The sequence below is a fragment of the Suillus fuscotomentosus genome, assembly GCF_016647785.1.
Source record: "Suillus fuscotomentosus strain FC203 chromosome Unknown F5891scaffold_43, whole genome shotgun sequence".
In the NCBI taxonomy this organism is placed as follows: domain Eukaryota; kingdom Fungi; phylum Basidiomycota; class Agaricomycetes; order Boletales; family Suillaceae; genus Suillus; species Suillus fuscotomentosus.
The window spans coordinates 293,280-315,846 of NW_024539555.1; the positions used below are offsets into that span (position 1 = coordinate 293,280).

Genomic DNA, 22,567 nt, shown 5'->3' on the forward strand with positions numbered 1-22,567 from the left:
TAGCGTCAACCCTAGAACGCATCCTGATGTTATGGTGCTTTCAGGGGAAACGAGGCCCAGTCACCCGTATTGGTATGCCCGTGTATTGGGTATATACCAAATAGACACGTGGCTCAACGACGGAGCCCAACCTGTAAAGCAGTACCTTGATGTGCTCTGGGTCAGGTGGCTGGCATCACCGCAGAACTATCGATCAGGCTTCGATCAAGCTCGTCTTCCAAAAGTTGTGTTTGTAGACGAATCGGACCCGGACGCATTTGGGTTTCTCGATCCGTCACAAGTGATTCGAGGAGCCCATTTGATTCCTGCCTTTGCCTCAGGACGTGGAACAAGCTCCCTTCGCTACGGACAATCATTAGCGCATTTTGAGGGGGAGCTAGACGATTGGGAAGAATATTATGTGGGCATGTGAGTATATATATTACTTCCTCTGTCGAATCAACGCTTGACCTTTGTGTCAGATTTGTTGATCGTGATATGTTTATGAGATATACCCCCTTTGGAGTGGGACATCCAGTAACGATTCGGAGTATAACTAGAGAATGTCTTGGCTCGCGGGCACCATTTGACACCATGGATGTAGTAAACGATGATTTGGATCATGAGGAGTTCAGTGACGGCGAGGGTCAAGATTTCGATGACGAAGACGAGGAGGATGACTGTCCATTTAGCGATGAGGAGCCAGAAGATGAAGATGGGGGAGACGACAATGATGAGTTTGACGACCTCCTTTCATTTTAACTAAATATTGGTTTTGCTAAGTCCGTACAAAATCTGTTTACCACTGGAGCCATATATCTAACCTGAGAGAATGTGGTATTTCACGAATGAACTATATGTATGTTGACACCACCGTGACAGCTTGGTTTCTCACACCAGTATGGGGTATGTTATTTGTCTTTGTTTGTTTGTATACCGTTCATTTGACAATGCCACATAGTCCAACGCAGTCATGACTCACGGTGCTAGATCACTTATCATCCTCTCTGGTTGAGGACAGTTTGCGTCGCACTTTGATCGACCTTTGACTTACATTTCCAGTTCTCCGGTCAACAACGCTCACAGCTGTTTGAAAGGTAAGAGATGGAATATGACTACTTCACTGCAACTGAAAGGAAAGACAAGATGTACAGATACTGTGTGGACATGTTTTTTTTTCTAGTTTTCCGATCAACAGGTCTCACAGCTGTTTGAAAGGTAAGAGATGCAATTTGATGACTTCACTGCAACTGAAGGAAAAGACAAGATCTACAGATGCTGCGCGGACAAGTTTTTTTCAAGTCTGGACGATCATGTTATCCGACATCTTAGCGATGACGCTAGGATCACATCGTGGTAGATCATCACATCTACCGCCTCAAGGAGCCACTTTTCCCCCCAAACCTCCCTTGATCCGACCTCTTTTGACCCGAGTACGTGTCAAGCAGCTTCTGCCTATGGCTCTCATAATTCACAGCACGCAGCTGGTAGTAGGCACCAGTATGTAACTGCCTCAAGCTCTGAGTCATGCTAAACCGAGTGCTGTTGTAACGCCTACCCCTTGCCGTTGTTCATTCTCAACGTCTCTCAGATCGAAACTGTATGTCATTTTTACTATAACTTCTACCAAATCTTTTGCTAACTTGAACTTGAATGCAAGCGTGTCAGCATGCACCGTAACCGATGTCTCGGGATCGTTGGGGCAGGTTCCAATGGTCCCTGTCGAGTACAATTCCAGTATCAGAATTAATCTCACAATGTGGATAACATGACGGCAGTTCCCTCTGATACCAGCATATGCATTTGGCCGCTACCAAACATCAAATTTCAAGGCGGAACAATCGATTAGCAGTACGTACTATCACAAACTTTGAGTTCATTTGCCATCAGTCTGTGCTAAGTTTGAATTTTAGTCAATGTCAAGTGACCAGGCGTGTTACCGGCGGTTGCATGGAGTCCCATTTGAAGCTTCGAGTCGATCTGAACCAGGATCTGAACCACTTGTAAGTAACGAGCCTAAGCTTTCAGCTGATTTCAATGAACCCTGACTGTCTTTGCTCATCACAGCGGGAATTCATGCCAGCTTCGTTTCTATCAATCGAATCATTCAGGGGCCAGCCTCGAGGTAAGTACAAGCAGCTTCGGACGACTAAATATCTAGTAAACTAGCTATCCACAGCGGGATCCCATCGCATATCAGCTGCCAGTAAGACCGACGCCTAAGACTTGGCACGTTTATTGGTGCAATCTTACATCCATTTTTTATTCCGTACAAAGGCACTTTGTGACTGACTCCCATCTTTGACTCGGACTTGGAGTTGCAGCCAAGACCCCTCAAAGTAACGACCGAAAGAGGTAAGACTCATGCTCTGACCATCATAATCATCGTTGACTGGCCGCCTTTCTCAACGACTCAGAAATGACCCACTGGCCCGGGAATAACGGCTACTCAGGCCAGCCTGAGGAGCCACATTTGCAAAGTCACGATAACGGTCCAGGTCGCCCTTCTGCGAGTCAGAATTAATCCCACAACGCGGATAACATGACGGCAGTTCCTTCTGATACCAGCATATGCATTTTGCCGCTACCAAACATCAAATTTCAAGGCGGAACAATCGATTACCAGTACGTACTATCACAACATGGGGCTTTCGATATCGGGTCAGTGCCCAATCATGATGCAATTGCATACCCTGACTATCATACTTCGCACAGCCAGGATACCCATGATGGGTTCGTACCCCAGAACATCCCTCAGGGACTAGCTCACTTCCCAACCGACCTTAATCCGACCCGTTTTGAACCAAGCATGAGTCAAGATCAATCAAGCTCATCGGCTTTGGGCGCGTACTGCCCGAACGACCCCGATTCCCTCTATTCTGAAGACTATATCGCAACGTTGGGCCAGAAAAGGCCATCGTACAGGAAGGTCTCTCATCCATACAAAGGAGTGCCTTTCGTCAGATCTGACACACCTCCTCCCTCAGCACTATCGCAGTCCACTCGAAAGACCTCAACGTTGCAGGTCGAATCTGCTGTAATTGATCGTGTGAAGGAGGATGCCTCACGATTCCTGAACTTGTCTCTCTCGCGCACCCTATGGCAATGGAGAGGATGATATCCTTTCAATTGAGAATGGATTCTTTGAGCAGTTCCCGAGAAACCCAGGGAAAACTCAAAAGTGAAGGGGGAAAACCATTCCCGTACTAGTTTGAGAGACGAAACTGTGACTGTCGTGGATTCTGAACCCAGGTGCATCCGTCCGTCGTCCGAGGATCATAGATTCTGGTGAACTGTCTGTGATTAAAGCTAGTAGCAAAACTACCGTGACTTTGCTCGTGAGTAAAGTTTTTTCTATTGATCTAAAGTTTCACATCATGTTTTGTTAGATCGCACTGCTGGGCGAGATGACTACAATCAACGGCAAATCGACCATTTCGAAGACGACGCTGGGGTTGAAGGATGGCTGTATGGCTTAGACCGTCTCCCTAACCTGTCTGACGACTCCGGAAGTGAAGCAGCAACGGTAGGTGCAGTTCGTGTGAAGGCTAAACTATTTAATGAGAAACAGTTGATGATTTGATCCCACAAGATTTAATTTCATCACATCAAGTTACATGCGTTCTCGTTTCCATCCTCCTCCACGCCGTGCAGGCTAACATATTATTAACGCTTTAGCGGCATCATGATGCACTTCTTCATCACACTTTCCTTTGTTTCTTCGTCGTGTTCGACGATTTCTGTCCTTGCTCTCCTAATCCCTTTCGATGTCCACGTTCAAACACCTGCTAACAACCCAGCCACCCATTTCCCTCGCCAATCGTCTTCCAATGGCATATTACCTGTGGGGAACACGCAAAACTCTTTCTACTACACAAATATCATGCTTGATGGTCAAAACATATCCGTGATGCTGGATACGGGAAGGTAATCCAATTTTCACAGCCATTGCGGGTATTTGTTTATTTGCCCATTTACAGCTCTGATCTATGGGTGACCGGCTCCATACCTGGAGCAACAGACACAGGTAGCTCTCTGAAACTTTCATATGCTGTTGGAATGGCTGCTGGTCAGTCACTCAAAGTCATAGCTCTCACGATTCATTACGTCCATAGCCAGGCGACATCTATACTGCACCTTTCGAATTTGCTGGGCAATCTGTCAGCGACCAGGCATTCCGTCCGTGTCCTTTTTTGTATCACCGCTTCGTTTTCTGACATCCAGTACAGTCCTTGTTGCAAATGTATCATCTTTCTCCACAAATATTCATTCGGAAGGGTATGACAGTCTCATCGGCCTTGGCCCAAATTCTGGTTCCTCGATATACAAGAAACTCGACGGAAATTCGGGGAATAACCCAATCAACAGTATTCTCGAACAAACGTCCTCAAATGACTACATAACTATGATGCTCAGTCGCAAAGGAGACCCAGGGAGTAATATCACTGACCAGTTCACCATAGGAGAACTCATTCCAGGATTCGAGAATATTACCAGCATGCCACATTTGTCGATTGAGAAGGTTTACAGAGTGACTGATGCTGACCAGCATTGGCAGATTGTAACAGACAAGAATAATGGCATCATTGGGCCTGACGGACAGCCGATCAAATATTCATCGATTGCCCCCAAGGCTCCTGACGGCACAATAGTGGGAGTCTTAGACTCTGGCTTCACCCTGCCTCAAGTGCCTCGAACGGTGTCGGACGCCATCTATGGGCATGTACAGGGTGCCAAATGGTTGGTTGCAAACGAAGCTTGGCTAGTTGCGGGCAACTTATTAATGCTACCTTCAATTTTGGAGGCGTTTCATATCCTATTCACCCACTCAATGTATCTTTGGGGCGGCCTTCTCAATTGGAAACCCTGCTTGCCTGGGAACGGTATGTGACAGTTCTGCATAACACGAAATTGTTCTAAATCTGGACCTTCCAAATAGTTCCAACCAGTCACTTCTGCATTTAGTCTTCTTGGAGAGTATGATATGATTTTGGGAATGGCTTTCCGTAGGTTGTCGACCTGTTCTAACAATACTTGTTTGACACATTCGCAGTGCGGAACACATACACCCTGATTAATTATGGCAATTTCATCACCGGTGGCTCAAATTCCAATAGTCCCTACGTCCAATTGCTCCCGCTCACGAACGTCGAATCTGCTGTCAACAACTTAATTCAGGTCCGGCTGAATGGACAAAACACAATTAATTGCCAGAAAACTCGGTGAGGCATGGGTTTCAAATGTATGTTCGTCATGATCATGGTCTTCAGTGTTGCGCTTGCTCGTGCCGTGTATGCTCACACAAGGTATGTCCTATTGGGTGGTCCATTTGAGCACTGCAGTGAGTATTGCTATCTTTTTGTTCACCTGCTACCCTCGTGCTTATATTGCAAATAGGACAGTCATGCTACCCGGTTCTTGCACGAGAGACTCATCCACGGACCGTTGATGGCAACCCATACGAGATTCCTGCCGTCCAGATTCTTAATGATCGTGGAGAGTTCTCGGCTTCTATGGGTGTTCTACCTCCCACGTGGCGACCCTGTGTTCGTCTGCTTCCCTGGTACCGCAAAGGTGGAATAGCTGTCAAGAATTTGGCTGGTCTTGCAGTCGCCGCTGTCGCCAAACGTTTTACAACTCCAACTGACCACGTCGACCTCTTGAGTAAGCTGCAAGAGGGGCGTGATGATGAGGGAAATCTCATGGGAAGAAAGGAGCTCACCGCAGAGGCCCTCACTCAGCTCATCGCCGGTTCCGACACTACTTCCAAGTAAGTCTTCTAGCCAATCTTGGTCAGTCATCTTCCCCATTCAGCTCAGCTCGTCATGTGCCATCACATATTACCTTGCCGCCAATCCTCCTGTACAGCTCAAGCTCCAGAAAGAGCTTGACGACGCCCTTGGCAGTGAAGATGAATATGTTTCGACGTACGAATAGGTCAAACGTCTACCTTATCTGGAAGCTGTTATCAATGAAGCCTTGCGTATTCATTCGACATCGTGAGTATTGCTATCTGTCTGTTCACCTGCTACCCTCGTGCTTATATTGTAAATAGGACAGTCATGCTACCCGGTTCTTGCACGAGAGACTCATCCGTGGACCGTTGATGGCAACTTGTACGTGGTATGTTTGTCATCCACGATGATACAGTGTTAAATCTGTTCGCAGATCTTAGTCACTCGCCACGTAGAGCTCATGCTGCCTGGCACTTATTACCTGGATGACCACATCGATACCAAGGGTGCTGTCAACGATCTCCATGCGCAGGACATTCTGGACTTCCCTGAGTTACTTCGTACTATGTTAGGTCCCTTGTTACAGACTCGACTCACTTACTAATTTGGATTACGACGAATCCTTACTGCCAATATGGCTGTCCGCGATGCATACATCGCGAGAGACTTCTCTGCTGCCGAAAAACTATTTACACAGGTGACACTAATGCCCAACAACTCCACTACGTACGCCAACTGTTTCTTATAACACGCAAATATCATTGGGACTGTGCGCTTCGGGATATAATCAAGGATATACTGACCTATCGTGGACTCTTATGACTCTAACTATCGTTGTGACACAGTTCAAAGTGTTTGACCTCGCGTCCATGTTCGCAAATGAAGTTTCAAATAATTTTTGATTAAAGTACGTTCATTTTTTTTACATACTCTATGTTTGCTTATGGGTTGTAGGCCATCGCTATTATGAGGACGCAATGATACCCGTGCAGGATCTAGCTGTAGCTTGTCCGAACAATTCTACCATTGCGTATCACATCATGGAAATGAATATTATGTCCTTTACTATCATCACTTTCGTGTATCGCTACTGATCTTTTTGAACTTGGCATATCAGCGTATCTGTGTGTTCAACTAAGTATATATGCCACGGATGATGCGCATCACAACGAAGCTACTGACCATCACGCTAATCCGAACGCATTCAACAATCTTTGCCAGCATCTAGATGAGATCCCAACGTTTCTCGCCTTCTGCTCCCTCCCTCTCGCCTCCTGCTCCCTCTCTCTCGTCTTCCTCTCCTCCTTCGCCTCCCTCTCCCTCTCCCTTTCCCTCTCCCTCCTCTTCCTCTCCATCTCTCTCGCTTTCTCCTTCATCTCCATCTTTATCGCATTCCTCTCCACCACCATCTTTCTGGCGTGATCGATACCACAGTAGCGCTGATCATTGTTCAGCGGTCAGCGTGCAGCATCAGACGACACGACGGGTCACGTACCTTATCCAGGGGTCCCATCGCAGAAAGGTAATGTAACTCGGTGTATGGATTATGACTTTGTATGATGAGGTACGGAATCCACAGCGGACGTTTCCTTTTTGGGTAAGTACACGTTTTACGCTCAGTTCGAAACTTAAATCCAGCCACCATCGACGTCTTCCTACCAGTCAATATCGTCGCTATCAATTTCCGTGTATATGTGGCAATCACTCTCTTGAGCAAGTGAACGACGCATTTCTAAACTTGTAGGTCGTCCTCTAGCATACAACACTCCCAAGGACACACTCTAACCCTAGCGATCACTGTCTGCAACAGCTTGTCCTCTTCAGCGTGTCACTGTAGTGGAAAGCCTGACCATCAACATCCAATCTGGACGTGCTTCCGGTACCAGTGAGTACACTTAATGATATGATATAAACTCTGCATTGATGAAAATCCTCGATTATTGTCCATTGGGGCGGAGCCCTCTCTGCTCTTAAACTTAGTAAGGTGTCTCGTCTAGGCACTATCGCATACTCAGCTTCCTCCCTACTTCCCACTGGGATGCAAAATTATGTGAGCGGCGTCTGTTCTAAGCTTATATCAAACAAAACTTCATCTCAATATGCCTCGTTCACACAGATACCTTCGAAATAAAATTCTGGACGAGGTCAGGTGAGAGTTTGGGCCAGGATGGATATTCGCAGCCAATGCGATGGCCGAGGACTCTGACGACAACGACTTGGACTCTGGTCACTTCCGCATGAGTTTCAACAACGTTGTGAGGTAAGCATTTCAAATATAATGCGACCGAGCACTTTGATAATGACAATGTTCCCCGAAGTTTGCCGACTTCAAGAAAGCGGTCACTATCTTTGGACGAGTTTTGGACGAGTCTGTAGTCACTGTTTCAGCAGAATAAGGCGGCGAGAAAGTCACTGATCGTTTACCTACTCATTGCTACTTGTTATTTGCACATCTCACAATGACACTTAATTTTATTTGTTTCCTCGCATTTACTATTGATTGACCAGTATTGTGTGTGATGTGTCTTTCGTAAAAGGCCTTTGCTTTGGAATGTCTTGCATGACGTTGCAATCCGGCACGTGATTGATTGCAACCGAGGATGCTCAACAGCATCAACGGGAATACACTTCCATCCCTTGCTGCCTGCGATGGCGATGTCTCATAAGTTTCTCGCGAACTGACGCGCGAATCTATCCTTGCTGCCCCATGCAAGAATGATTGTCCTTGGGAAAGCCTTAAATTATATTATAATTGAAACATAAATGATATCAAGTGAGATTGTCCAACAACATGAACGCAAGGGCACTCTCACCCCTTGCTAGTTGCGATGGCGGTGTGTCAGGACTTTGTCACAAATTCCTCGTCTTGGTCTATAGTGGTAAGAATACATGACTAGCTACGAACAGATCAAATTTCTCGTAGTATAGATGGTCATCTTTGGCCGTAAAATAGTTAGGCTTTCATGTAATTCCCACGGCTACAATATCAAGGACTCACGCATTCACTGATGATAGTGCTCTTGCAGATGATATAGGACCAGAACATGCTACCGATCGTCAACGTACTCGAGCATGTCCTCAAACTAAAACGCTGCTCTCGAATCTGGCTGTGTCCGACTGCAGCTTTTACTCTCCATGCAGCTCACCCGTTTCAAACAAAGCCATGCCTGGAAGATCTCTACATTCGCTCTTGCATGCCGACACTTTTGGCTCTGATCAGATCTAGACAGTCGATGAAGAAGCGCGTGCTTCCGTCCTTTGTGGCGATTGGACAGGGTCGGCCGGGTGCAGGGAAAGGCAAGGCGCTCTTGGCTGTCGACAGCGAGCTCGAGCTTGCTCATAAGCTCGTCCCTGCGACGGCCAACCGCACCACTATTTCTGGCGACAAAGTCACACGAACAGGTGCACTCGAAGCCTAGCAGCAGAATACATGGGTGCACCTTGCGTGTCATGGCAAGCAGGACCCTGCGCAGCCTTATAATTCGCATTTCGTCATGAGAGACGAACATTGACGCTGCTCGATATCATGGAGGAACATCTTCCGTAGGTCGAGTTTGCGTTCTTATCGGCTTGTCATACTGCTGTAGGCGATGAGGAGATATCCGACGAAGTGATCCCTCTAGCAGCTGGTATCCAGTTTTCAGGGTTCAAGAACGTCGTTGGCATGCTGTGGGAGGTCGATGATGCTGTCGCGAAAGACGTCGTCGAAGCTTTTTACGAGTATATGTTTGGAGATTTGAAGAAAGGTTGTGACATGGACTGTACGAGGGCAGCCTGGGCACTCAAGCTACAAGTGTGCTACGCACGCGGTGAAGACGAAAGTGCCGCTCGAACAGAGGATGGTATTTGTTCATATTGGTGTGTAGTTCTACGTCGTGTTGCTGTCGTCTCGCATATAACTCTGACTTGAATTTGGTTGTTGTGTTTCTTTGCATTCGAATCCATGCTGAATTGAAGGTAGCATAATAATGTAGCAGTGATCAAAAACAAGGGTACACCAGATAGAGCTCGTAGTACTCGTGCATCGTCACGCAATGGACCCACGGCTCTGCAAGACGCAAACGGGACCTGGGAGTAAAATCAACTTTGTTTCTCTGGGTGAATCGGACATTGTAGCCTTCAGTGGTTTGCTGATCACGTCAGAATCAAGCGCACCGCCGACATAGCCTATAGTGTAGACATGCTCGTTCGGTGTTCACACGTATCGTTGTGACAGCTTCAAATAAACTGGTCGGCAATAAGACCCCCATAGAGATTTAAAGAGTAAATGGCATCTCCCTTTGTAGGAAGGGCCTTGCGTTATGGTGCTACTGATACTACGCCCCAATTGGAAGCTGTCGGGGGAAGAATGCTGGGCAGACGTCATAGTAGGAAATATAGATACAATGGTTTAGAAGCGCACCAGACCCGCAAGTGAAGCACAGTAATGGAGTGCAAAGGTTAACAGGCGGGGTGATAACAAAGATAGGTCAAACCACGAGTAGTCTTCATGGCATGGACCACAGATCAGAAATAGAAGCGCCGCATGCATATCGATAATTGAGGAACGATCCAACGAGCGCTATAGCCAATCTGCGCGAGAACACTATGAGCAAGCAGTGAGAAATACGGAAGCAGACGACAGAGTGCAAAAGACGTGTAGATGAGACAGTGACGAGTGAAGAAAAGAGCCAGGAAATGCAGGAGAAAGACTAGTATATGAAGACCATCACAGACGGCTTCGTCGGATCCCTTCGTCCAGTCCTGCGCTCTGCAACCGTCCCATGTCGGCCTTGTACTCGTCCTGTTGCGCAGATGTGAGTAAATTGTCGTCGCCGAATTGGCCGATGGTGCAACCTTGCGGTACTTGCGTTTATGGGACATCCCAAGCACCTCCAGTATCTTGAGCTGGAGGATTGAATAGAGCTCTCAAGGGCAAAGTGGGAGCCAGTGCCACGGATCAAGTTGTACGCGGCGTGAGAACCAACAGCGGTTATGTACTACGACTATTTCAGTACTAACTCCAGCTCAATATTTACTACGTTCATCGTGTCAAATTTAAAACAGGCCGTACAAATCGATGGATGAAAACTTACTGACACAGTCTCCTGCTAGCAGATGTGATTCCTCCTTTCAAATTGCTGAAATGTTTGAAGGGAGGACTCGGAATCATTCCATTTCATCTTTTGACGGCCAGAGTACGCGTTCAGTAGACAGCACTTTCCGCAGGTTGCTGACCCGCTGTTCTCGGCTTCCCATGCATAAGAGGCACCATCCAGTTGCGACGAACTGATCTCTTTACTGCCATTTTAGGGACTCAGACTCCTAAATATGGTGAGTCGCATACGCTACATCCTCATTTTTAACTTCTCCCCCTCCTTCAGATACCTTTTCAGTGATACGTCCACCGTTCGGACGTCTGGGCATACTAATTAGGGCATTGAGGTAGAATCTTCCCAGCGGCGCGAGTTCTAGTCGTGCTCACTTGATGTATTCGGATGCTGAAAAGTTAGAGCGAGTCCCGCATGGCAGGATCTCGGTGCCTCGATCGAGGCCAGCCGCCAGTCATGAGCACACTCACCTTTGTCACTTCCAGAAGATGCCCACCTATTCAGTGTCATGTAAGTAATCGTTCATTCTGCATCATCCCCTTGCGGTACCTCATGTCTCTTCAGGGAGCTCTGACCAGCTCTCAGGGTTCTATTCTGACTATTTGGCTCCATGGCCTTACAGGAACCACATATGTTATCCTCATCGTCAGAAGCTGCTAACCCACTATTTCCGTCACACTCATGAGATAGCTCATCACGCGCACTAGGGGTATCTCGAGGTTTTAATTCTGGTTGGGACTTTTACATCTTCATCTGCAGGTATAAATCGCGGCGGATTATGCTGTAGATGCTTCACTGCACAAGTTCAAACCCTCGTTCACCTTTCAGATCTCGGACCTCATCATGCATCTCTCCCTTACCCTGACGACTGCGATAGCAGCATTCGCATGCATCGGACAGGTCTCCTCCGTGCCCCTCGAGGAGACCCTGAGAAGCCTGACTCCGAAAGCAAGGAATGTTTTGAAGCGTGCCACCCCAGTAGCCCCCTATTTCGTTTTATACAGCGATGCGTACGTTTCCACTGAACCAACGGTGTCAGAAATTTCGGTCAGCTTTCCTTTCCTCTACTTGCGATCGATACGCTAATCGTGAACTGGTACACACATCAGGGCTTCAATGTATTTGCATTGTCTTTCCTCGTGGAATATGGTGCAGCAGATCAAGCTCAGGAATGGGAAGAGCTCACAGCAGCTCAACGTTCTTCGATTCTCTCTGAGTACGATGCCGCGGGTATCTCACTCATCGTGTCCCTTTTTGGGTCCACTGAGACCCCCACTTCATCGGGATACGACCCCATCGATACTGCAAATACCATGGCAGCTTGGGTTATCGAATACGGCCTGCAGGGTGTAGACATCGACTATGAAGCATGTTGCATGATGTCTGATAATTTTTGACGAAAACTGATTTTCCTTAGGATTTCGCTGCATTCGACGCTGGCACTGGCGCTGCTGAGCAGTGGCTCGGCAACTTCACCACCCAGCTCCGCACCCAGCTTCCGCAGGGCCAATATATATTGACTCATGCTCGTGAGTGAGATATTCAGAAAATAACATCATCACGCTAAACTTATTGGCACAGCCGTTGCACCTTGGTGAATATATAGTGACCCATTTGATCCCTACTGACTGATATCAAAAGGTTTTCTCCTGATATGTGGGGTGGAGGAGGATACCTCTGGGTAAACTCTGCGGTCGGGGATATGATTGATTGGTACAATGTGCAGGTGCGGCCGACGTCCTATCATTTTAATTTCTTGTTTTGATTTTCTGTCATCTCAGTTTTACAACCGTGAGTCTCTCTTTGAAGCGTTCCCTTTGTCTCTAGTAACAACAAACAGAGGGCACGACGGAGTACACGACTTGCGACGGCCTCCTGTACAACTCCTCGACTACTTGGCCAGAATCTGCACTCTTCCAAATCGCCGATAGCGGTGTTCCTCTGGACAAGCTTGTGATCGGCAAGCCTGCTACTGCAGCGCAAGCCACCAATGGGTACATCGACCCATCTCTCTTAGCATCTTGTGTTTCATCAGCCTATGCTTCTGGATGGAGTAAGTCTGTCACGTTTAGTTAGGTTTCTCTCTCTGATCATCACGGGAAATTCTAGATGGCGGTGTCATGGTTTGGGAGGTACGTGAGAATCCGAGCGATTCGCAAGGTTTCTGAGCATGCCTATATTAGTATCCCTACGCTGAATCTTCATGGATCGCGACTGTGCGCGGGGACACCTGGCCAATGCCATCCACCACTGCGACATCGACAAGTACTGGTACTACACCGACGAGCACCAGTACCACAACGACAAGCGCTAGCACGACGACGACGACATCGACAGGCACCGGTACTTGTGCAGGTGTTGCTGCATGGACCACTGGTGTGGCCGTTAGTAGATTTCTTTTTTTTCTTCCGTTCAACACTGAACCTCTATACAGTATACCGGAGGTTCTGAAGTGACCTACGGGTGCGTATTTTCTGATTTGCTCTTGTCCATCTACTAACGCATAACTTAGTGGGTACCTGTGGACCGCGAGCTACTGGTCGGAGAATGACACCCCTGGAGGTGATTTAAACTCATTTTTTCTAGAATCTTTTTTAACAGTCCCATAACAGGTACCTCGGGTGTCTGGGTTAATGACGGAGCTTGCACATCCGCAGCCACCGCCGCAGCTAAGCGTAGGGCTGTCCCACCCCCCATCGTCACAGCGCCTGCTTTGTAAAGGCATTGATGGGTGCCACCCCACCCTGCTCACCTGATGCAGCGTGGGTCCCGCGATATGTACCTTAATAGATATGAAATGAGATATGACGACAGCGACGTATTATTAATGTTTTCTTGTACTGTTTTTACTTGCAAATTATGACGTAGTTTCTTGGGAAACTCGCTATACTTGTGATGATTATTTGTGTTCATGTTTGTGATTTGATCGGCTTTCAGAAATAGGGCACTCAATGAGGCAACCACACCAAACACAAAGCTTCATGTCTTTGGGGCCCAAGGCCTAGGGATCAAGTGGCGACAGCATATATACGAGTGGCTATTTTTCAGTTCTGATGTAATTCATCGAGCCTACCATTGGAGCGTCCTAAATTGACGTGAGATCGCCGTGCATTGTTCCTTTGCCCCAACGAGGTAACCTCCAGTGGTTTGCTGATCGCAAAAGTTTCACGTCTGAATTAAGCACACCGCCGACATAGCCTATAGTGTGCGCATGCTGGTTCGGTGTTTACATGTATCGTTGTGACAAACTGGTCGGCAATAAGATCCTCGTAGAGATAAACGACATCTCCCTTTGTGGGAGGGTCCTTGCGTGATGGTGCTACTGATATGCCCCAATGAGAAGCTGTCGGGGGCAGAATGCTGGACAGACGTCATAGCAGGAAATAGAACAATGGTTTAGAAGCGCATCATGCCCATGTATGAAACACAGTAATGGAGTGCAAAGGTTAACAGGCGGGGTGATAACAAAGATAGGTCAAACCACAAGTCTCCATGGCATGGACCACAGATCAGAAATAGAAGCGCCGCATGCATGTCGATGATTGGGGAACGATCCAGCGAGCGCTATAGCTAATCTGCGTGAGAACACTATGAGCACATCGTCGACAACCGAGTGGAATCACAGGATAATCAGTAAAGAAGGAACGACAATGTTCAGTCGTCTAAGATTTGCCTATAAAGACTAGTAGGGAAATCGGTCGCATTGGGGTTAGTGCCATCAACAGAACAAAGCATGACATACCTCGATAATTCCGAGTCCTTCGAGCGTTCATGTATGTCTCAATATTGATGGGAATCTGGCAGTCACGGTGAGAAAGGACGTGTGCAGGAACTTTAAATTTCTGCACAGCTTGGCAAAGGACCTTTGGAAGACATTCGAACGGCTGTCACGGTCTTCCTTCCTCTATAAGTCTGGATAAATATCAACATCGAACATTAACCACTAACTTAAGATAAAAATTATGATCTGACCCTGGCTCGAACAGGAGACCTTCTGTGTGTTAGACAGATGCGATAACCAACTACGCCATCAGACCGCGATGACGTTGATTCCCACACCACCATTTTGGTCTCGCGGACGGATTGTGACTCCGACTCAATCGGACAACCATCGAACTATTACTACTACAGCGTGGAGCTGGTATATTAATGGAGCTTTGCCCTTCTCACTGCTTAGAACATGACTGCGTGTCCCTGTGTCACGGTGCACTACAGGACTCTTTCATGCTATTTGATGAGTTTTTCCTTCGACACGATTGATCATGTTGAAATCAAAACTCATCAAAACATCACCGTGACCTTCCACAGGAGTCTAATGAGCGTGGGTTGCAACGCCATCTTTTGACATCTAGTATGCCTTTCGAGATTTACCGCGACCAGGTCAATCTGCGTCGCCGCTGGCATATGCAACAACACCAGCACTAGTACTTCTATTTGACACAAATTATAGGCACGCGCTGATTATCAATGACTCATAGGCTCTGGTATAACTATGCAACCTAATGAATTTAGTTATGCAGCAGATCACAAACCAACAGCATGGCGCGAACCTTATCTTCATCGCGATATTGAAGACATAAATATCAGCGCAAGGCCACCACCTACTTTCATATCGATGAGTCGCACACCAGGTAAATGGACGTAGTTCCCCCAGCTTGCAAACTTGGGCGCTTGAGCCTTGAGCTGATATTGTGCCTCCAGATAACAAGTTTATTTTAGGGTATGGTCGTCCCCCTTACTCCTACGTTACTCCGTTTAGCACACGTCTGGCCTACCACTGGCTCAATGGTGCCTGCTAATGTCTGTTTCGGGTTATTAATTAGTTGATTCTACAGGTAGTTTGAAAGGTGCCAACAACGGCCTTGGGGATTTATGTAGGTCGCAAAATTAAGAACACGCCAGGGGCCGGCGCTGAAATTTTTGTACGGGAGACAAGGTATAATGCGACATCTCAACATATCACAAAAGCGGCAACAATGATCGGGTCAGAAAATACAGTTTCTAAGGAATGGTAATAAAAGTACAAGTGTCCTTGCCTGAAGTACAGTTGCGAATCTAGAGAGGCCAAAGCTGGAGTGCACATGCTGTACCAGCGTTCAATTTTTCGCGTTACCCCTGTCCGGTCCGTATTGCGCAGTCTTCAACACCCCATCTACTGTTTCCTGTTCTTCAGGTTGCAACAACCTCGTTAAGCCCGATTTCACTCGGCCTCTCTGAATATCGCTACCTATGCCGAAGAGCTTCACATAGATGATCAGGCTGAGGACCCACGACCTCGAGAAGACGTCACCGATAAATGTGAAAAAGACAAGTGCAAGCCGGACCAGCGGAGTAAGAGGCGGCAGAACTGAATTCATCAAGTCCTAATATTAACATTCAGAGCGAAATCCAAAAGCATATAATCAACAATGGACGAACCGTGGGGTGCATGAATTCTTCTTGGTCATAGATATAAAATAACTTGTCTCGCTCCTGGAGTTTGATACGCATGATGTAGCTGACGGGTGCGCGATTCGCGTTCATGTCCATTGTTAACATCACGACGGGACACTAATAGCGCGCATACACTCACCGAGACGGGGCTGCCTTGAAAGGGCTTATTCGAACATGAAAGTGCTGAGTTACCTCAGCAACAAGAACTTGACGTTTCTTATCATAACCTAGACGTGCATATAGTCAGCTTTGAACGACAAAAAAGGATTATTAGTCAAACTAACACACTGAGTCCACATTACTAGTAGTGTCGGGGCTAATGATGCGGTACCCCTCGTACATGCCCAAGATTTTCTGGCTTGAGTTTCTTCCGTGCTCTACGACCCTGAAAGGGTGGTGCAAAGAGGCGTTGTGCATGTAGAATTTGTTCACAGCTGCACGCAAATCAGCAGGGCTACGGGAGGTTGTGAGAGCTGTCAGCACGTCTGGAAAATCGCGTTGTGGGTTCTCCATTGTATAGAAGAAGGTTTGTACTATTGAACGTTGACGTTGAAGGTGAGTAGACCCTATTTGGCATCGCCTTGTATGACATCATAAAAATCAACTGTAGTTCAGATCACGCTTTTACGTAAGCTCTCTTCGCCGTCCTTAGCTACTGGGGGAATCATACCAATGGGTCAGCTCTTCGGATCCTTGCAAAAATCGAAGTATACGGTATTGCTTCCTCCCGAACTTTGGTACAATTGCTGGAGTTTTCTGGTAGTCCAAGATCTCCTTGCCGTCTCATCCACTTGTTGGTCATTTCGTTTGATCTGCAAAGACTTAGTGTTCAAACACATCACCACTACTATCCCGTATAAGCGCACCGTCCGGCACATATTCCAGCCTCGATATGAAGATACTGCACGAATCGGACGAGCACGCCGACTTCTTCTTCGTCTTCACGCGTTTCAAAGTGACAGTGATGCTTGGGAGGTACTCCGGTTAGTGGAGACATGGAGCATCAAGGCCTTTGGTTTGCCTGCTCCCTTATACGAATCCGAGATCATGCAATACGGAAAAACCACCTTCCCCTTCGTACAACCATCCATTTCAATTTTCCTCATTTTACCATCGTGCAAAAACCTTCGTGTGCTGAGCATTTCGGATATCCACATGGAGGAAGAGCGCTGGTCTGCGCTCGTGAAAATCCCTCGGTTGGAATGCCTCAACATGGAGCGATGCAATCTATCATCCACTGACAAGTCCATGAAGCTCAAAGTCGTATCAATCACCTATGAAGCACGTCTCGATCCACCACCCGTTCCACCTCCAACTACACAGCTCATTTCCTCGCTCTTCAACATTCAACATCTAGAGAAGCTCACACTACTCGACCTCACCTTCTCGAGTTCATTTCTCCTTGGACTCGTTCAGTTGGGGCAGTTCGAGAACCTGAAACACCTTTCTGTAGTAGTCCCGGAAACCCACATGGACACGCTGTTTGCCTTCTTGAGTATGACACCTTCACTCACATCGCTCACTATTTCGAACTTCTCGACCATGGCCAAACCTAGCAAGCCTGTTTTACCATCTGTTATTCCTAACCTCGTGGCCTACGATGGTTTTCCGACTCTTATCTCAATTTTACTTCCTGGGCGGCCCGTCAATACCCTTTGTTTGAGGATGAATCACAGGACCGATCCTCAAGCCAGTCTTGGCAATCCGTTTGGCGTCTACGATAACAATGTTATCTGCAAAGCATTGGATGACTGTTCTGCGTCCGCTCGCGTGGTACATGATCTTATGCTCTCCCCCTTTCATCCTACCCCCGACAGCATGCAGGATATCGTGCGCATCCACCCTAATCTTCGCCACCTGCGGCTTGATATCCTCCGCACGCCAAATATCAATATGAGCGTCGACGTGGTGAGTTTACGCCCTCTGCCTGAAATTTTTTTCGGCTGCTTATGACGAATAGGATGAACCCATGTCACTTATCATGGACATGCTTGCTGATACCATGGCAGTGCGAGATAGTGATAACTTCTCACGCCATCCTTTGTTCTTGATTTCTGTGAGAGGTGTTGACTATTGACGAACTAAGCACAATTCTGATGAAAAGGTTTCGAATCAGGGTTTCTTAAATTGGATCGCCAACGGTCATCTCCCACTTCCAGCAAAGCTCGAGACACTGCATCTTCATTATTACCAAAGATCAGTGACAGTTTGCGGCGATGTGACAAGGCAACGACTCCTCGTGCCAAAGATCTCCGCCGTTTATCCTGCACTGCGTGAAATTGAGATGGGAACAACACGCTGGTGGAGAGAAGGCGATTATTGGTCCCACGAGGTGCTCAGGTATAGGGTTATAGGCCACATTTAGTTGTAAACTACGAGATAGAAGCACGACCAAGAAGCACGGATAATTATATTTACTCTTCTTCGGGTGAATGAAGTTTAATCAAAAGATGATTCGACTTCCGAGTCATTCGGAAGTGATCATCACGCATCATCGGGCGCAAAAACGTTTGTTTGTCAATAAAATTAGAGTTCGGGGAACAATGCAGAACCCGATAATGATCTCCTTTCACATGCTTCACAGCCTCAGCGGTTCGCGGAGTAGTACAGCCACATATGATGACTTGTACTTGGCTCGCACAGCAACTTCAGAAGCGCTACCCACAAGCCACGACCTTCTGCTTATAAGTATCTGCTTTTTGACGTTTTAGCTCTCTTCCCACACAACCACTAACACATATTTTTGAACCATGAGTAACCCTCCACGAGGCAGAGGCGGTAATCGCGGTGGTCCTCCCGCTGGCTCTCGAGGGGGTGGTGGCGGGTTTGGTGGAGGAAGAGGCTCTGGTACGAGGGGCGGGTATGGCGGTGGTCCCAGAGGAGGAGGCCCAGGAGAATTGATCTTCCGGGGCCCTACGTCTGTAGACCAACGTCTGGCAACCTTGGATCAATTGGTCTCTTCCTTTAAGAAACTTGCCTTCAACCCCAAACGCCCCCACCGGCCTGGCTACGGTACCCTCGGCCGCCAAATCACATTACGAGCCAATTTCTTTCCCATTAAGCTTCCAAAGGACCTATTTACGACTACCACGTCGAGATTACGCCGTCTACAGACATTAAGCGTATTCGTGCGCGCCTTTTCCAGCTCCTAGAACAGAGCAATCAACAAGGCTGGAGAGAGTTTGTGCCGTTCACTGCTCATGACAGCAGCGAGAGACTTGTTTCTTTCAAGAAGCTGCCTCAACCCCTTGACGTGCATGTCCAATATTACGAGGAGGGAGAAGCTGGTCCCAATGCCAAATCAAAGATGTATACTTTCGGAATTACCTACACGGGCAGCATGGATGTTGCACAGCTCACGAAGTAAGTTACATAAAGCTACCTCATTCGTTCTCAGCATTAATTCATTGTGGCCAGGTATCTCAGCGGCGACATTGCGTCGCGGGACTACGACTCCCAACCGTTGATAGCTGCTATAAATCTCGTGCTTCAAACGCATGCATCACGCACCGGCGTTCGTGTAGGCAAGAATCGCTATTTCTTCCCCTCGCAAGAGCGCTTTGAGCTAGCGCTCGGCGTGGAGGCCTGGAAAGGCTTCTTCACGTCCGCCAGACCCGTATATAAGGAACTCATGGTGAACGTCGGTGTCTGTATGACCGCTTTCTACAAGCCAGGCAACCTTGCCGATGCCATCATTGAGTTCAACCGGTCATCCAATGGCGCTATGCTTCAACGATTTACTCAGAAGCTCAAGGTGACCACGAGTCATCTAGGGTACAAACAAAAGAAACCGATTAAGAAGATCATGCCTACGACTGCTAGGCAGACAACTTTTAACTGCGAAGAGTATAATGGCCAGATATCTGTCGAAGAGTATTTCAAGAGAAGTTCGTTTCCTTGATCCTGTGCCTCAATAAATTGCTAATCGTTCAGCAGAATACCCTCGCATCAAGCTGAAGCATGCACACGATGTTCCAGTTGTTGACATCTCAGGCCCAAATTCGAAATTCTCGATATACGTACCAGCCGAACTATGTGAAATAGAGCCTGGGCAACCGTTCAGAGGGCGCCTCAACGAGAAAGAAACCTCGAATATGATTCGATTTGCCTGCAACCCGCCTAAAGTCAACGCAGATGCCATCATTGACCGTGGCCTTCCTACTCTTGGGTTTACGCCTCAGACGCTGGGTAGCCCTATGAGCAACTTCGGCATGGCAGTGGACAACAACATGGCGGTCGTCCCTGCACGTGAACTTCCTCCGCCTCGCCTTAGCTACAAAGCAGGGAAGCCTCCCAACGTCAGCAACGGCAGTTGGAATATTCTTGACGTTAAATTCCACCTTGGTGGAACAATCAAGAGCTGGTGGGTGCTTGTCATCAGAGATGGACAAAGCGTCTTCAATGGGCCCAACGACCCAGCTTTGGAAGGGATCTGGAAGGGCTTTGGTGAGAAATGCCGCAACAGCGGCATATCTTTGGGGTCATCACCCTCTTTGTTGAACCAAGACCTCATCCCTCCCGCCCGTGACCCATCAAGGCAGCAGGCACTGGATTTAATTCGTCAGAACATCAAACGACAAATTTCCCAAAAAGGAAAACCGACCTTCATCCTCGTCATCCTATCTCGCCGGGACAACTACATTTACCCAGGAATCAAGCGGATTTGTGACGTTGAGTTGGGTGTCCACACCCTCCACATGCTTACAGATAAGGTGCTACGGGACCGCAATAAACAAGATCAATACTTCTCGAATGTCGCTCTCAAGTTGAACACAAAACTCGGAGGTATCAACCATATGCTGGATTCGGAGAGCATGAAATGGTGGACAAAGGCCAAGACGATGGTTGTGGGCATGGACGTCACCCATCCTGGCCCTGGTAGTATCGAGGGCACGCCATCAATTGCTGCTGTTGTCGCGAGCGCAGATAATTCTTTCGTCCAATTCCCAGCAAGTCTCAGGTGTCAGGAAACTAAAAAAGAGGTAAGCGACGTCGCAATGTTATCGCACTATCACTCACCTTTTGTTTGTAGATGATTACAGACCTGACTGCGATGATGATAGAGCGCCTTATGTTCTACGAAAAGAAGAATCGAAGCTTGCCGGACCGAGTCTTTGTTTATAGGGATGGTGTGTCTGAAGTGAGATTGGGCTTTTTCTCGATCTTGATGTCGCCTGCTAATTTTGAATGGACAGGGCCAATTAATACTGTGCTGGACGAAGAGCTTCCTAAGATGTTGGAGGCATTTAAGAGAGTCCCCCAAACGAAGGTGTATCGCCCAGCGTTGACGATAATCATTTGTGGAAAACGCCACCATGCCAAGTTCTGGCCGACCGAGTCCCAGTTCGCCGATCGGAACGGTAACACTCGTCCAGGAACTGTCGTCGATCGAGGTGTCACTGCAGTGTACGGTCCTTCTATTTGATCACAAATCGGATTCTCTAACATTTGGATCACTGTAGATTTGACTTTGACTTTTACCTTCAAGCTCATGCTGGCTTGCAAGGCCACGTGAAGGCAACGCACTATACAGTGGTTTATGACGAAAACCACCTTGGCGCAGATGAAGTTCAGCAGGGTACGCACACTGCGAGTTACCTATACGCTCGTGCCACCAAGGCGGTGAGCCTCGTCCCGGCTGCATACTACGCCGACTTGGCTTGTGAAAGAGGGAGATGCTACTTGAACGATTTCTTGAGTGCCGATGACAAGGTATCGAGTTCTGTCGCAACAGGGAAAGGGAAGGGGAAAGGAAAGGTGGACAAGGAGGAAGAGAAGATGCGCGTGTTTATGGCGGCGAAGACAGCATGGGGAGAAGGTGTGCATCCTGACTTGCGCGGGAGCATGTTCTATATCTGATGTAGGCTACTGTGAGTCGTACCAGTACTGTAAGTAATCGTGTAGTGCGGATATGAGGTTGATGTAATCACCGATACATGTTCGGATTCAAAGTGGACATTTCTGCTTCGATCGCTCTAGTGGAGTCTGGACCAAGGTAGATTTGGCCCTTTCTGTTGCCATATGATATATCCGTTCATCCAAAGAGGGTGAACCTTCTTACAAGGCAGTACTAACAAGCTGTAGAAACTACCTCAAAACGGGAGAGTTTGTTATGTGCTTAATTTATGAGATGCGGGGTGGTAGGGGCATCCGGATATTCTTGGTCTATTTAATATTTTCCACTGTAAGCGGCGGCGGAGGGTCCCAGAATTTGAATGTGCTAGAGGCAAAATCAAGAACGATCTAAATTTGGCTCCTGCTATACATGATCATGTACATTGTATACTATTAAAAATTTGACTTGATTGCACACAGCCGTAGATGGTTGCT

General features: G+C 47.6%; 7 protein-coding genes and 1 non-coding gene across 8 annotated transcripts; 6 read left to right on the top strand and 2 right to left on the bottom strand.

The window, feature by feature from the left end:
- Positions 1-2,521: 2,521 nt before the first annotated feature.
- F5891DRAFT_1191499 (uncharacterized protein) lies at positions 2,522-3,097 on the top strand (the record flags this gene model as incomplete). The annotated part of the gene is made up of 2 exons (XM_041367464.1): positions 2,522-2,640; positions 2,695-3,097. 2 exons carry the CDS (start codon positions 2,522-2,524, stop codon positions 3,095-3,097), a joined length of 522 nt encoding a protein of 173 aa, XP_041223448.1.
- Positions 3,098-3,555: 458 nt separating this feature from the next.
- Positions 3,556-6,318, top strand: F5891DRAFT_1279838 (aspartic peptidase domain-containing protein; the record flags this gene model as incomplete). The annotated part of the gene is made up of 12 exons (XM_041370368.1): positions 3,556-3,906; positions 3,960-4,048; positions 4,099-4,158; positions 4,209-4,862; positions 4,929-4,985; positions 5,033-5,201; positions 5,250-5,320; positions 5,377-5,749; positions 5,799-5,906; positions 5,957-5,978; positions 6,035-6,095; positions 6,155-6,318. Exons 1-12 carry the CDS (start codon positions 3,665-3,667, stop codon positions 6,316-6,318), a joined length of 2,070 nt encoding a protein of 689 aa, XP_041223449.1. The 5' UTR covers positions 3,556-3,664.
- Positions 6,319-7,903: 1,585 nt separating this feature from the next.
- Positions 7,904-9,792, top strand: F5891DRAFT_982335 (uncharacterized protein; the record flags this gene model as incomplete). The annotated part of the gene is made up of 5 exons (XM_041377206.1): positions 7,904-7,974; positions 8,223-8,226; positions 8,750-9,103; positions 9,262-9,556; positions 9,692-9,792. 5 exons carry the CDS (start codon positions 7,904-7,906, stop codon positions 9,790-9,792), a joined length of 825 nt encoding a protein of 274 aa, XP_041223450.1.
- Positions 9,793-11,647: 1,855 nt separating this feature from the next.
- F5891DRAFT_1191503 (glycoside hydrolase family 18 protein) lies at positions 11,648-13,523 on the top strand (the record flags this gene model as incomplete). Its single annotated transcript, XM_041367465.1, has 12 exons — positions 11,648-11,851; positions 11,914-12,153; positions 12,222-12,333; positions 12,386-12,398; positions 12,446-12,530; positions 12,586-12,595; positions 12,645-12,857; positions 12,914-12,936; positions 12,988-13,188; positions 13,239-13,267; positions 13,317-13,366; positions 13,417-13,523. 12 exons carry the CDS (start codon positions 11,648-11,650, stop codon positions 13,521-13,523), a joined length of 1,287 nt encoding a protein of 428 aa, XP_041223451.1.
- A 1,244-nt stretch (positions 13,524-14,767) lies between these two features.
- Positions 14,768-14,841, bottom strand: F5891DRAFT_t88. The gene has a single exon. It is a non-coding gene; the product is annotated as a tRNA-Val (tRNA).
- Positions 14,842-16,113: 1,272 nt separating this feature from the next.
- On the bottom strand, positions 16,114-16,750 carry F5891DRAFT_935943 (uncharacterized protein; the record flags this gene model as incomplete). Its single annotated transcript, XM_041374048.1, has 4 exons — positions 16,114-16,167; positions 16,223-16,301; positions 16,377-16,464; positions 16,522-16,750. Coding segments are annotated over 4 exons (450 nt in total), but the record flags the coding sequence as incomplete, so codon positions are not given.
- A 134-nt stretch (positions 16,751-16,884) lies between these two features.
- F5891DRAFT_1046497 (uncharacterized protein) lies at positions 16,885-18,662 on the top strand. The gene is made up of 3 exons (XM_041362300.1): positions 16,885-18,145; positions 18,198-18,293; positions 18,354-18,662. Exons 1-3 carry the CDS (start codon positions 16,910-16,912, stop codon positions 18,600-18,602), a joined length of 1,581 nt encoding a protein of 526 aa, XP_041223453.1. The 5' UTR covers positions 16,885-16,909; the 3' UTR covers positions 18,603-18,662.
- A 201-nt stretch (positions 18,663-18,863) lies between these two features.
- Positions 18,864-22,247, top strand: F5891DRAFT_1046499 (ribonuclease H-like domain-containing protein). The gene is made up of 7 exons (XM_041362301.1): positions 18,864-19,249; positions 19,309-19,600; positions 19,655-20,124; positions 20,174-21,219; positions 21,270-21,366; positions 21,433-21,643; positions 21,700-22,247. Exons 1-7 carry the CDS (start codon positions 18,988-18,990, stop codon positions 22,094-22,096), a joined length of 2,775 nt encoding a protein of 924 aa, XP_041223454.1. The 5' UTR covers positions 18,864-18,987; the 3' UTR covers positions 22,097-22,247.
- The last annotated feature ends 320 nt before the right edge of the window (positions 22,248-22,567 follow it).

Excerpts from the sequence above, each read along its gene's own strand:
- F5891DRAFT_1046497 (XM_041362300.1), top strand. The coding sequence starts at position 16,910 with ATGGGTCAGCTCTTCGGATCCTTGCAAAAATCGAAGTATACGGTATTG. Across the intron at positions 18,146-18,197 it reads TCAATATGAGCGTCGACGTG|GATGAACCCATGTCACTTAT; the intron begins GTGAGTTTACGC and ends TATGACGAATAG. Across the intron at positions 18,294-18,353 it reads ATCCTTTGTTCTTGATTTCT|GGTTTCTTAAATTGGATCGC; the intron begins GTGAGAGGTGTT and ends GTTTCGAATCAG.
- F5891DRAFT_1046499 (XM_041362301.1), top strand. The coding sequence starts at position 18,988 with ATGAGTAACCCTCCACGAGGCAGAGGCGGTAATCGCGGTGGTCCTCCC. Across the intron at positions 19,601-19,654 it reads GATGTTGCACAGCTCACGAA|GTATCTCAGCGGCGACATTG; the intron begins GTAAGTTACATA and ends CATTGTGGCCAG. Across the intron at positions 21,367-21,432 it reads AGTCTTTGTTTATAGGGATG|GGCCAATTAATACTGTGCTG; the intron begins GTGTGTCTGAAG and ends TTGAATGGACAG.